At 52.0% G+C, this 14975-nt stretch overlaps 1 protein-coding gene across 3 annotated transcripts in view; it reads left to right on the top strand.

The window, feature by feature from the left end:
• The window catches only part of fignl2 (fidgetin like 2), a 16273-nt gene extending 1689 nt beyond the window's left edge, over window positions 1–14584 (top strand). For all 3 annotated transcript variants that reach the window (XM_084681408.1, XM_084681407.1, XM_084681406.1), the window contains 2 exons: window positions 381–507; window positions 10815–14584. In XM_084681408.1, coding sequence (XP_084537534.1) covers window positions 483–507; window positions 10815–12859 — 2070 coding nt within the window. In that variant the 5' untranslated portion in view covers window positions 381–482 and the 3' untranslated portion in view covers window positions 12860–14584. The remainder of the gene's footprint in view (window positions 1–380; window positions 508–10814) is intronic.
• Window positions 14585–14975: the final 391 nt, after the last annotated feature.

Genomic DNA, 14975 nt, shown 5'->3' with positions numbered 1-14975 from the left:
AATGGAGTGAATTCTTCCAGTTTTGTGTGTTTAGTTTTGTCCTGGTCTGTGAGTATGTGTGAAAGGGTTAGTTGACAAGTGTGTGTGTTTGTCCAGACATTGTTCAGCCTGTAACTGGTTCTCCCCTCTCTCTTCCCCCCCCCCTCTCTCTCTGTCTCTCTCTCTCTCTCTCTCTCTCTCTCTCTCTCTCTCTCTCTCTCTCTCTCTCTCTCTCTCTCTCTCTCTCTCTCTCTCTCTCTCTCTCTCTCTCTCTCTCTCTCTCTCTCCCCCCCCCTCTCTCTCTCTGTCTCTCTCTCTGTCTCTCTCTCTCTCTCTCTCTCTCTCTCTCTCTCTCTCTCTCTCTCTCTCTCTCTCTCTCTCTCTCCCCCTTGCTCTTGTAGAATGTCAATGTGAACACATGCCAGTGATGGACTACAGGTGGACAGACACTAACCTGGCTATAACTGAACCACTCAACTCCTAACTGAGACCAGCTCCACAGAATGCTGAGTCCCATTGTCCCCTATAGTAAGTACAGTAACATTGCATTTACTCACTCTCATCTACCTGCCAAATTCCACAGCACCTCTCTGTGCTAGTCTGGACTTTGACTAAATCAATGGGTCCCTGCACACTCTGTACCTTTTGTTATCAGACAAATCCACTGTTATGTTCCTTGTTCAGGATTCCCCCGCCCCCCCCCCCCCCTCCCCGACACACACACGAATACCCCATGCGCATTTGGATGTAGAAAACCTCAGTTCCAGTTCTGGACCTTGACCAGCATGGAGGGAGGGAGGGGGTGAGGGGGGTGGAGGGAAATATACCAGAGCAGAGGAGCAGAGTTTGGCTGCAGTGATGTCTTTAGCAGCAGCAGCTTGTCCTTCTCCTGGTTTTAGGATTCAACCCCCCCCCTCCCCACCACCACCACCACTATCACCCCTACACCCTCCACCACCAACACCCTTCGATGCGAACCTAATAACTGACGTGTCCAGTTTTAGCCCCACCCCCACAAGTATTCATTCATGTCCAGTGCTCTGCCTCTCCAAAACACCATTGTGCAGCCGCCAGCATGGGGCTGGCCTCCCCCAGCCTCAGCCTCCAGCCCCCCTCTCCTCCCGGCTCTTTATCTCGCCTCAAAGGAGGTTTATTGGCATGACAGTTACAAGAATGGAGGGAGAAATCAAACAGGACACTCAATTTAAAAAGTATTACTTTATAATGAATGGATTAAATCCCCCCTTTTTTGCTTCTCTGAAATGGATTGAGGAGGCTGTTGCTTGAGGTGCGTGTGGGAGGATAAGGATTTGAACTGGAAAAACGCTCCGATGAGAACCGGCACACGTTCTTCTGACTTCTGAAACAAGCGATTGTCTGTTAATGACTGATTTTGTTGCATTTGAGCGTTTGTGGACAAACAGCTTGTTTTGGCAGGGCAACGTACTCCATGATTCCACAGCCGCGTACTCCATCTACAGTCGAAAACATGACCCCACAAATAATCAATAAATTGTCATTCAAAAAAGATGCTCTGCATGGTGATATGCCTTTTGAGGCCTGCAGTAAGTGTATAACAGTAAGGCCATCCGCTCCTTGTATAGCCTGGCAGTCCAGTCTGGCTCACTAGCCTCTCCACTCCTGGGGTGTACGTGCGACTCGAGTCTCCTAGAATGTCTCACACGACTTGTGGAATAGTTGGCATGCCTTCAGACCCCTGCACACGGCTCTCCCCAGCCTGGACTCATCCATCACACCCAATATTGGCCTTTGTCTCAACTTTCCAAAGTCTTCTTTACGAGTGTGCGATACTGGCTTTCTTGTACTGTACAGGCTGATGTCATTGACAGAGCAGCTCTGTTCCGCTGGGCTGAGACTGGTGGGACCATTAGGAACAGGCTGTCTAGTGTGTCTCTGGTAGGGCAGGAGGAGAGTCAGGACGGGAGTTAGTCACCCTGTGTACTCTTTGAGGCTGTGACGTTCACACACACACACACACACACACACACACACACACACACACAGACACACACACACACACAAACACACACACACACAGACACACATACAAACACACACAGAGACACACACACACAGACACACATACACACAGACACACAGATACAGACACACATTCACACACACACACACACACACCCAAACACACACAGACACACACACACAGACACACAAACACACACAAACACACACACACAGACACAGATTCTGAGAGTCTACTCTGTCTTCAGCTGACACACCTGGCCGCATTCTTTCATTTGTGTTTCTTGATTCTGGGCAGAACTGCGCCAGACAGACACCAAGCACAGAGGGCCTGAGTGTCCATGTGAACAGTCTCACCTCCATGTTGGAATTCTCTTTGTGGGGAAACGGGAGCGTTCCTGCTCTGTGTGACTTCGGACTCCCACTACAGGCATGTCAGTCGTGTTTGTGTTGGATAAATGACCGCTGCACGTGAAAACGCAGCTACAAACTCGCACACACACAAACACTATCCTTTCCCGATAGATGGTTGGGAGACGGCCCAAATCTTCCATTCACCTTCGCAGTGCGTGCCGCCCCCCCCCTGCCTTCCCCACACACACACCCAGTGTGTCTGGCCCCTGGTTGCTGTATCTTCTCCATCCAGGGGACCTCAAGCTGGGGCTGAGCGGCCAGGGCCGGACCTGGAGGAAACCTGAGAGAGATTCCGGGGGCCATAGATACTCCTGGAGGGATTTGGCCCAAAGAATCTGTAATCTGCACTTCAAACGCACTCCTAAATCAGTCCCAGGCCGGCAACCCAGGAGTGCCCTAACTCTTGTTGCTTGGGGGCCCCCGCTGTTGGAGCGATACCTTTTTCTTTTGAAACCCCGCACACACACACACACGTACACACATGCATATATATACACACACACAGCCCCCAGCTCCAAAGCCTTTCTCTAACTTTCACTCACCCTTCTCTGTCTCTAAGGCTGTCTGTCTCTCTCTCTCTCTCTCTCTCTCTCTCTCTCTCTCTCTCTCTCTCTCTCTCTCTCTCTCTCTCTCTCTCTCATTCTCTCACACACATAAACACACACATTCTCTCTGTTGACGTCACTCTCTCCTTGCGCACGTACTTTGTTTCTCAGTCCACCCCCCCCTCTCCCCGCCTCACTTTCTTCACCCCCCCTCCCCAGTCCTCCACACCCCCTCCTTCCCACCCCTTTCTTTCTCAGTGAATGGCTTGTGAGGGTCCAGACTTAAATCATGAGGCAGTTTGCATATAATAAGTGGAGGGGCCCATTCTGGCTCCTTGGAGCAGGATGTGTCTCTATTATATCTATCGCTTCCAGTGAAAGGGCTGGTGTGAGTGTGCTGGGGCTGGGGCAGGGGCTGGGGCAGGGGCTGGGGCAGGGGCTGGGGCTGGAGCCCTTGTGTAAACACAGAGCCCGCTGAAGTGCCTGGGTGAATAAGAGCAGGGATCATTAGTGAGGGGTGTGAATGGGCTCTAATTAGCCCCTGGGTGCGATGTCCAGTGTGTGTGTGTGCGTGTGCGTGCGCGTGCGTTCACGTGCGTGTGAGTATGGAGAGGTTAGAGACATGCGGCCCCTGTGTCTCCATAGGTCCCTCCCAGCGTTCGTCAGCTCATTAAGGAGACCTCAGCTTCCATTAAGGGCCCAATTAAGGAGCAGAATGGTAACAGGGCGGCAAGGTTCCTTTGGATGGCTGGACTTCACAGGGGTCCTGAGGCAGCAGAATCCTGACCAACCAATGAGAAGCACAGAGGCTTCACCTCTGCAGAGCATGAAGAAGCGACCGCACTCGAAAACACTCCTGTTATCGCTGTGCCGTCCACCGTTTGTTTGATCCCATAAAAAAAAAACTGTTATTCACAGTGAAGCTGTGTGTGTGTGTGTGCATGCGTGTGTGTGTGCGTGCGTGCTAACAGAAAACATCCAATCCCAGAGCTGTCCATGTGGTCAGAGGGCCAGAGTGTAATCTAGGAGATGGACCAGGGGATTTGGAGGAGCGGAGGGGAACGAGCTGCATGAAACAGAGGGGGGAAGGGAGTGGGGGGGGGGGGGTGGAGGCAGAGATTGGAAGGAAGAGAGCTAAAGAGGGTAAGATAGAGGAAAGACTTGGCGATGAGAGACAGATGGAGGGGGTGACTGGTCATCTCAGAGCCTCAGGACAGCTGTTCTTTGATACATTAGTGGACACAATGACTTAACGTCAGCCTGCAGCGAGAAAATAGGGCCCCTGTTTTCCTTAAAGGGAAAGCGTGCGTGCGTGTGTGTGTGTGTGTGTGTGTGTGGGGGGGGGGGGGTCAGCCTTGCCTGGCCTGGGCTCCTGCCATTTGCGGACGTGCGCTAGCGAGCTCGGGGGATGGGGGAGCCGTTTCTAAAATTACGCGCACGGAGGGATGCATCTAGATTTTTCCTCCTGCTCCAGTCCTCCGTTCTAGAGGGTGTGTATGGCCCTGTATGCAGGGTGGACTCCAGAGCCGGAACACAGGATCCTGCCCTCACTCTGAAACATGGAGGAGCGCTGAACCTGACAACCAGCCCTCTGGACTGGTGTGTGTGGGTGTGGGTGTGGGTGTGGGAGAGAGAGAGAGAGAGTGAGAGAGAGAGAGACAGACAGAGAGACAGGGGTGAGATTGTGTTTCCTTTGAGGGAGGGAGGGAGAGAGAAAGAGAGACAGAGAGAGAGAGAGAGGGGGGGGGGGGGTTGGAGAGACAGAGAGACGGCAGAGAAGGAGAGGAGAGCTGCAGCATGTTCCCTCAATGCCACAGCAGGAGTGGTCGTGGTTCCTCCAGGGAGCCGGTCTTTGAGGACGGGCAGCAGCTCCTGGCTGCGTGCTGGGCAGCAGGTGTGAGGACGTCCCTGGGAGCCCCCCACACGCTTCTGTTATTCCATCTTTTTAGAGCCATGGGAGAAGGATTAGAAGAGGGAGAGAGAGAACGGCGGAGGGAGAGAGAGATTGTGTTTCCTTTGATTGATAGCAACCCTGTGACTAACACACAGATTTATAATCATTTTCTTTTGCGGTGCCCAATTATGCATGGCTGATAAATTATGATCCCCCCGGCCAGTCCAGCGTGGGCATTATTTCCAGCTAATGGATGTTTTGGGAGGGTCTCGTGAAATCCCCCTGACTCCCACTGTGCCCTCAGGGGGGGTTGTCTTCTGTGTTGCCTCCAAGCCCCCAGGGCTTCTGCAGACCCTTTGTACACATCATCTACTGTACATGTCCCCAGAATATCAGCTCCAAGCCTAACACAAGCTGATTATGTGTTCCCACTGAGTTGAATTGGCTAAACTTACCCCTCAGTATAAATACCACCCACCGCTGCTATTGTAGATGGAGCTTTTCGGTGGCGTAGCTGCACGGCGGTTCTGGAAGTGTCTGTTGCTTTCATGCTCAGAGGGTCTCAGAGTTTGAACCCCGGCGTGGGGGGGGGGGGGGGGGATCGGTGGGAAGCAGTAGTGACTGGCATGGTGACCTGGGACAGTGACACCAGTACTGAGTAGGGCTGACCAGGTATGATTTCAGGTCAGTTAAAAGAATAAGCGATCTCTATGAACAGAATGTTGCGTTTGATTGTACGTTCCACATTGTCTTAGACGGCAGAGAATGTAGTGGTGGAGTGAGTTTGGTGTTTTTATGACTCACTGTTCCACACACAGAAGCAGACCTTATCATAAAGAGAATGGGCTATTTTATACTGATAAAATATAGATAATATATAATATACATATACATATACATATATATATATATATATATATATATATATATATATATATATATATATACATATATACATATACACACATATATACTTGAAGGTTTCTGCTTCCTCATAAGAAAATATCAACCAACTTCCACATGTCAGTCAAGTCATCAAACATGTGGACTAAAACACTTAGTCCCCCACTATGCTCAAGTATGAACCTATCTGAGCCTGAGCTACTCAGAATGCATGTGTTGAGCTGCAATGAGCTGAGCCTCATTTGGCATCCCTCACAGAACCTTGTTAAACAGCCCGGGCTGACGTGAGGTGCTGCATGCGCCAGCGCATTAATGACCTCCTGTTTACTGAATACTTATCATTAACATCCGCATCTTCTGCTACCTGGAGTTACGTTTGCAATTCATCAGCACAAATATAGTACCTGTCACACTGGTGTGCACAATCTCTCTTTTCAAAATCACCTGTCCTCTCGGTCATCAAGTTAAAATGCAGTACCATGGCATGTGGAACTACATTCGTATTACCACTTTGTTGTATTAGTGTGAAAGAAAGCTATTAGTGCTTTTTATGTATCCAGAAATATCAGAGGTGTTTTCCATTTGGCAGGACACCCTCTCAAGCACGTTTGGATCTACTCACTCTAAAAATGTAATTTGCCTTATGAGCCATCTAAGGTCAATACAACCACCGTTTGGAAATCGCACTGAGAGATACCTTCAGCATTTGATCAGTTTGACTTTGAATGAGAGAAAAATGGTTGGAACGGAAGGCTTTTAAACTCCACACCATTCCATCAAAACACAATCCCCCTCTGGGTTATCACCAGGAAGTCAGGCTGAGTATATAACAGCAGAAGCCACTTAGCCAAGTCACTACGGTAACTTAGAAACCCACGACAGACAGCATCAGGCTCCAACGAGAAAGGAGCTGAATGGACCCAACCAGGATATGATCTGGTTAGGATGGCTTGACGTTGGTTCCTATCCTGCACAGCTGGGTGGAGCAGGTGGAGGGGGTTTACAGGGTCGGCTGGGATGGGGTGTGTTCCTGAGGACAGCCCTTATTGGACCGACCCAGAGCTCTCCTGTTGACAAGCTGCCTCGCGGAGGAAGGGAAGGGAAAAGGACAGGAGTGAGATAGGGCCCTCTGGGGAGAGCTGTGAAGCAGGGCCGGGGGCCGTCCAGAACAGCGGAGCGTCCAGTAGTAGATGACCTCCGGGACTAGTCTTGCCTGCCGGGCTCACATTGTGGCTCCCTCCAGGCCTCAGCTGTACCCCAGAAACTCACGAGTCCCACCCCGCCGATGCAAGCGGAGACCCCTTCCTTTTCCCTCGGAAAACCCCCCTGAATCTCATTGTGACGCCAGGAAGCAGGGAATAGCAGTGGGACGCAGAGATAACCGACAGACCGTCACTTCAGAGGACTTAACCCCCCTCCTCCCCTATCTCCTGAGTAAAGCAGAACTTGGTGGAGCAGGCCTCCTAGAACGGGTCCCTAAAGGAAAGCTCATGTCTGTCGAGGAGGGCCCGGCCACTGTCTTCATCACGCTCTCCTACAAAAGAACACAGCTCACACAGGTTCCTCAATAAATCCCAGGCCAGCACAAAGGCTGTCAGTGGACTGCTGCTGAATAGATTCATAAGATTTCCATAATTAGGCAGCCTGCGGACAATGGGATCCTTCAGGCTTTGTCTCAGGGCCAACAGGATTGTTTCTAGGCGCGGACGTCTGCTCGCCTTGCTGCCTGTCCACCACAATACCCCCAACAGGCAGCGGGGAGGACGGAGTAGCAAACATCTGTCTCTCCTGGGGCTCAGAACACACACAAGCACACACGCATGCACACACGCATGCACACTTGCATGCAGACAAGCTTCTTATCAAGCCGTACTGAAAAGGGCACAGGCTGCATGGTTTTCCTTTCCTTAAACAATAATCACAATGCAGAGTCATCTTTAGAATCAGTGCACATTTGTAAATCCGTTACAAGGAAGATGTGTTTGTGTGAATATGATCTACCAGAGACACCCACAGGACAGAATGATCTTTATTAAGGACTGGTATAGAAAATAGGTATGTGAGATCTTCCACCTTACATAAATGTGATTTGTGAGGCTTTATTGCATAATCCTCCATTATAATGAAAATTATAGTTGTCTTCCCGGCCAGTGAGTTCGATAAAGCCTGGAGGAACATTCACATTCCCTGATTCTAATCTTAGTGTCCTTCCAGTGCCTAGCGCCAAATTAATCTGTGGAACTGGTCCAATTTCAACAGAAGTGTAGATTAGAGTTAGTGCAGATTATCATGGAGATGTTGCTTTCAAAACCTCCAATCCCACTGAGGGCAAGATCTAATTAAAGCAAGGGGCTAAACCGGAGAGCAATCCTGCCACGTTCATCATGGCTGACTGACCAGCAGTGCCGGGCATGGTCAGATAGGGAAGTGACAGGGCTGGGTCCTTAAGGCCTCTTGTCGCTTCTGGGGAGAAAATAGTGTGATTGGATTCTTGGTTTCTCCCCTGATTGCGCTAAAAAGATGGTTGAGCCTGCCCCTCTGCTCACTCCAGCTGCAGCTCTTCTCGGCGGCAGTGACAGAGAGGAAGAAAATAAGTGGTGTGTGTGTGTGTGTGAGGGGGGGGGGGGGAGGGGTGCATCGTCTGCTGGTTCTGTGGTGTGCTGTTTCCATGATAGAGTGGACAGCCGTTAGCCCGCCTCGCTGAGTCCTCTAATGTCTGCCCCGGTCTGCCCCGGAGAGGACGGAACGCCTGCTGTCCACTCCTTCCTCTCCTTCCTCTCCTTCCTCTCCTTCCTCTCCTTCCTCTCTCCCTCTCTCCCTCTCTCCCTCTCTCCCTCCCTCCCTCCCTCCCTCCCTCCCTCCCTCCCTCCCTCCCTCCCTCCCTCCCTCCCTCCCTCCCTCCCTCCCTCCCTCCCTCCCTCCCTCCCTCCCTCCCTCCCTCCCTCCCTCCCTCCCTCCCTCCCTCCCCTTGCTGCATGGTTTTATGAGCTCCCCTGGGCTCTCATCCATCTCTGTCACACACAGGCCCCATTATTGGCCCGCTCACAAACTGGCCCTGCAGATGGGAACGGCCTGCAGGACGTATACTGTTTCCGCAGCCTGGACAATGACCTCCGAGTCAAACCGCACCCCCAAAAATACGCGTCAGCTGGGTGAGGAGGAGCCGACTGTCTCCTGCATGTTCGTGAAAACAAAATGACCAACAGCAACAAAAAACCAGCAGAAAGCGAGGCCTACACAGACCTGTGGCCTGTGCCCGGGGAGAGGGGGAATGCTGTGTGCGATGCTTAGACTACTTTAACTGGTTTGGACATTGGGAACTTAAGGCAGTGGATTTGAATATGAAGGACCTGATAATCCAATGGCCATCTGGTCTTCTGGTCGGATCGGACTGAATAAACAGCAGACGTAATCTGAAGACACACACACTGTGGAGGTTTTCTAGGCAGGGGGAAGAGAGAGAGGCCAGATTTGAGGGGGCAAAGCATGAGGAGAGTGTTATAAACCGGCTGTGCTGGATATTGAAGTTTGATTTAAATGGCAATAAGAATCCTGTCTCCACACACCCAGACAGAGGTATGAATAATAAATGGCAGCTCCTCTGAAGAGCGGTAATGACGCCTGGTGCTTTATTCCACTTTTTACCTCTCTATTTTCTGCCAGTGGAAGCCTTCACCCCAGAGCTACATCGTGACAGCTCAATAATGCCAAGCTATGCCTGGAATGTCAGGCTAACGCCTAGGCTAGAAGTACCTGAGTCTCAAGGACAGAGCGATTGCCATTGGTAGTGTTACGTAACGTTGTTCTCTTGACAGTTGGCCCCTGTGCAATTCTCCTACAACCAATGGTAAAAAGGCAAACTCAAAATGTCGTTGGTCGTGTTTCAATGAGCAATACCCTGTTGGTTGACTTGCCATCTGTTTCGGAATGTGCTTAGGATTTGGATAAGCAATCCTAAAGAATAACAAAGGCCAAATAAATAATCAAGGATGAAACTAACGAGAGAAAAAGCACGGGAGAGGGGAAAAGGAAAGGTGTGTGTGTGTGGGGGGGGGTAGACATGGAAAGAAAAGTGACTGTTTCCCTCCATTAGCGCTAGCTGCCGTTAGCGCAGCCTTGCGTCCGCTGTGCTGCGCGGGGAGCAGGCCTGCATGATTAATCAGGACCCAGAGTGTTGGTGGTGTCAGCCAGAGGAGAGGGCATTCCACTCTCCCAATGTTCCATGGGAGGCTGCCCGATGAATAGCACACTCTCTGCTGCTCCCCACCCCCCTCAACAAAAAAAAATCTCCCTACCACTGTCCATTCACCCATCACTCCTTCCCTCCCTCCCTCCCACCCATCCTCCCCCTTCCCCCTCTCCAGCCCCTTGTCTAGCCCCCGGTCCAGCCCCCTCTCCAGCCCCCTCTCCAGCCCCCTCTCCAGCCCCCTGTCCAGCCCCCTGTCCAGCCGGCCACTGGGCCTTTTTTACGTGCTGTGGGTGGTGGGAGAAAAGGGGGAGGGGGGACGGGTGGTGGTGGTTGAATAAGGCATTCAGAGAAACATGCGCGAGGAGAGATAACAATGGCTCCTCTGGGAGACCTGCAGATGCTGCGCGGTTGCAGGGAAATTGTACTTATCACACACACACAGAGCGCAGGGCTGGGAAACGGCCGATTCAATTCCTGCAACCGAACCCCCACACCCCCCCCCCCGCCCTCCCCTTCTCTATTTCACTCCCTCTGCCCCTCACTTTTCAGTTTCTCTCCCTCCCTCTCACCCCTCTCCTCTCTCTGAGTAACTTGAGCTCCTTCTGCTCCCAGGGATGATGGTAATAATAAAAAAACGATTCCAAAGGAGAAAGCCCTCTCTCCCTCTCGCCCCGTCTGTCTGGAGACAGGAGGGGCTGTGGCCCGTGTCAGAGAAGAGGAGAAGCACATGAGAGAACGGACGGAGAGACGGCCACCGCTTCATCCCTGTACAGACCATTCATCCCCCTCCCTCCCTCCAGCCAGCCTGGCTCGTTAGGTGCCTTGACGACGATGCGAGCGCTAGCCTTTGTGTTGATCTAACCGGTGTGTGTGTGTGTCTCTCCTCTAGGCCTATTGAAGATGCACTGGAACCCGGAGCATGCCCAGCCCCTCAGCCAGTGGCCCGAGCAGCACTTGGACGTGTCCTCCACCACCTCCTCCCCGGCCCACAAGTCCGAGCTGTACGCCGGGCGCGGCCGCGGCAGCCACGCTTGGGCCAACGACGACATCTCGGCCCTCACCGCCTCCAACCTGCTGAAGCGATACGCCGAGAAGTACTCGGGCCTGCTGGACTCCTCCTACGAGCGCCCGCCGCCTCTGAGCGCCGGCTACGCCGAGGGACCCGGGGCGTTCGCCGGCCTCAACGGCCCCAAGACGGAGCTGGAGCCCTGGCCGCTGACTCACAGCTCTGAGGGCGGGTACCCCCTGGTGGCCCCCGGGGGCCACGACAGCCTGTCAGGCCCCAAGGCTGTGGCTGCCAGTGCAGGGCCCCAGGGGGCGAGTAGCGTGTCAGTGATCAACAGTAACCTCTCCGACTCTGGCTACAGTGGCAGCAGTTCCTGCAACGGCTCCCACTCAGGCGAATACCCGCCCAGCTACAATGGCTCCTACCTGTCCTCTGGCTACTGTCCCCAGCCCAGCGCAGCCCTTCCCCCGGCCTCGCTCCACGCGCTCCAGCCCCCATCCACCCTGGTGCCGAGCTACTCACCCTCCAACCCGGTCTACAACTACCCCCACAGCAGCTACCCCCACCAGGCCAGTCTGACCCCAAGCTTTGGTCACCCGTCATCTGGCTACCTGCCTTCGGGCCTGGCCGCCCCCACCCCCTTGCCCTCGCGGCCCACTGCGGTGGGGGGCAGCTATAGCTACCAGAACGCTATCCTGGGGGGCTCCGAGTCCGGGGGTCCGCTCAAGAGGAAGGCCTTTGAGATGACGCTTGAGGACGAGGAGGAGGGTGATGGCTCACGCTACAGGAAGTACGGCTTCGACCCCATGAAGACGGGAGGCGAGTCGCCCTACAGCTTGGCCGACAAAGGCGAGTGTCGGGGAAACGGCTTCAGCGGAGGCGGCACAGACTCTCAGGCCTTCAAGCCCAGCAAACCCTCCCCTCAGCCTCTGGTTTCTCCTCCCTACGGGGTGGCCGGGGAGTACAGCCCCCCCACGGGCCTGACAGGGGAGAACGGAGGGGAGGAGCAGGGATTCTCCCTGCGGCACCGCTCCCACGCCCACAAGCGGCCCTCTCTGTGTAGCCAAGCCGGGGAGACCCTGAAGAGCCCCGACCCTCGTGTGCTGGACCTGGTGGACGGGGAGCTGCTGGACTGCAGCCCTGCCCTGCTGTGGGGGGAGCTGGTGGGCCTCACCCACGTCAAGGCGGCCCTGGAGGAGGACCTGCTGTGGCCCGTGCTCCGGCCCAGCCCCGGGCTGCGCCCACCCAGAACCGTCCTGCTGTTTGGCCCCCAGGGAGGGGGGAAGACCACCCTGACCCGCTCCCTGGCCTCCCAGCTGGGGGCCTCCTTCTACCGGGTGAGTGGCGCCATGCTGGCCTCCAAGTGGAAGGCGGAGGCAGAGCAGATCCTGGGGGCGCTGCTGCAGGTGGCGGGGGCGCGGCAGCCCTCGGTGGTCCTCATCAGCGAGGTGGAGGCCATGGAGGAGGAGGGGCTGAGACCCGTGCTCCTGGCCGCCCTGGAGAAGGCCCAGCTGGGCTCGGCGGGGCTGCTCCTCGTGGTGTGCGCCACGGGCCGGCCAGACATGCTGCAGGAAGCCGTGCATCGGAGCTTCGCCAAGCGCTACCACGTGGGGCTGCCCGACCCGGCCATGCGCAGACAGGCGCTGCTGCAGACGCTGGCGCCGCAGGGCTGCAGCCTGAGCGAGCGGGAGCTGAGCGCGGTGCTGCAGCGCTGCGAGGGCTTCTCCGTGTGGGAGCTGCTGCAGCTCTGTCAGCAGGCGCTGGCCTCCGCCTCCTCCGCCTCCTCGGGGCCCATGCACGGCCTGGCCACGCCCAGCAACCCCCCAGCTTTCAAAGACTTTGAGAATGCCTTCTGCAAGGTGCGCACAAACACCCCCCCGAAAGAGCTGGACACTTGTATGGAGTGGAGCAAAGTGTATAGCCACTGAGGAGGCAGCTAGCCACTGTAGGGAAACGTTCATTTGATCTGGCCCCTGCTCTGACCTGACAAGCCTTGGGAATGTCGATATCTTTCTCTGTTTTTTTCTTTCTTCGTTACCTATTATGCAGCCAAAAGAGTTAGGTTTAGAGGGAAATGAAAGCTCAATCATTTGAGTGCTGACACGCAAATATATATTGGTTATACCAGGTGAAGCATGCCATGGTATGCTGTTTCATTTGCTCTAAATATACATATACTTTATTTCTCCCAAAGAACAGAATGATGAATAGGCCTTTGTGGGTGGGTCATTGTTACATTTTTCCAATCAAATGGAAGAAAAAAATTAGTCAGAAGCTCTCAAAGATCCTGATTAACCCTTGGTCCAGGACAAAATCAGTTATTTGTTGCAAGGTGAAGTGGTCCAAGATTCTGGATAATCAGGGTTCGGGATATCCCCACCTTTGACTGCTACTCAGGATTGTATTTATTGCCAGAACGCTGCGGTGGTATTGTAGAGTTTAGTTAGTCTCTCATCTCCATCGATCATTTGACAAGAATAAAAAAGGGCTTAGGATCAATTTCAGCAACCACCATCTTGTTTTGACCAAAAAACGCAGAACAATGCCGTTTCAATTTCCATTATTTTAGGGGAGGCCATGTTTTTGGTCTCTCCTGTGATGAATTGAGAAAATAATCTTTTTAGCTTCTTGCCAAAATCACGACATGACAATTGGTATAACGTATTGTCTTTATATTTAAATAATCAAATGGACAGCTTATGTACTGTAGTATTCATTTAAACTGGTCTTTTAGTGTGCACTTTGACAAAGCACAGGTGTTTTCTTCTCTTGCTAGTAGCTACAGTATTATTTACCGTCCTCTTACTGAATGTCTTTCCAGAAGAGAAACAAAGCATTCATCCTTACTGATTTTAGAAATAACATATTAGCTGATATATGTAGTTCAACCTCACAAGCATCACATATTAATAAAAAGTACCATAATATATTGTTGAAACCCTTCGACATACACACACACACACACACACACACACTATATATATACGCACACGTGTCTATATAGTATTGATAGTTTGCCACACATTCCACCTTCAAATCAATTTACCTGAGAAATGTGTTTCCTGCCCTTAGTCAATAACCACAGCTTCCCTAAAATCATTTGTCTTCTTGTTCACCTACTCCTTTTATTTCTTAATATGTGTAGTCTTGTTCAAATGCTCAGGAAGAATTTCTTTACCTCAGAAATAATAAAGAAAGAATGTATGTAATTTTAGGGTGTTAGTAGTGAGAGAGAGAGTTGTGCAGAGTAGGGAGGAGAGAGACCTGACACAGTTCTGCTTACCCACTGCAGCTTGGCTTTGCCTCGGGAGAGAAACTTGAAAATGCTACAAGAGTAACATTGAATGTAATTCAGGTATTTCAAAGGATATTTGATGCCATAAATCCATGTTTTTATTATATATGAATATATAAATACATTTTTTCTTATCCTTATTCTTTATTATTATGTAGATTTGTTTTTGGTGGAATGATGGTTGTCTTCATGAAATGTTATGTAGAACACAGAAAATATTCCCTTTTTGTTGGACAAACTGTTTACTGATCCCCCCAAAGTGTTTACAGAATCTATACATGCTTACATGCTATGAATATATTTGGATGAACACATGGTCTTTGTTTAAAGATGTAAATAAAACTTGCCCAAGCATTAATGTGCGCTCAATTAAGTTACCTGAGCACAGAAAATAGTGATCTCATATTTTAAAACAAGAGACTAAACCTAATGATTAATCACATGGAGTTGGCAGCTAATCATGTCTGAAGACTGATATAGTTAATCACATATTCAAATACCCTACGGACATTCTGTGGCTTTACCTACCATCCACAGGGAACAACTCCGTTTAACAAGCTGGAAAAATGCGGTCACTTGACCGCCAGGTACTGAGGTCATGCTTATTTGACTGTTGCCATGGTCATGTGGAGGGCAGCACATATGATGCAATGTTCCTACCCCCGTCCCCTCCAACCCCCAACCAACACCCCCCCCCCCCACACACACACAACCCCCCTTCCCTGTCTCTTGGTCCCTAACCCAATCTC

This window comes from Hypomesus nipponensis, chromosome 18 (assembly GCF_054491055.1).
Source record: "Hypomesus nipponensis isolate SF chromosome 18, ASM5449105v1, whole genome shotgun sequence".
Lineage (NCBI taxonomy): Eukaryota > Metazoa > Chordata > Actinopteri > Osmeriformes > Osmeridae > Hypomesus > Hypomesus nipponensis.
Note: the sequence above shows the minus strand (reverse complement) of the source record. Positions and strands in the feature narration are given on the sequence as shown.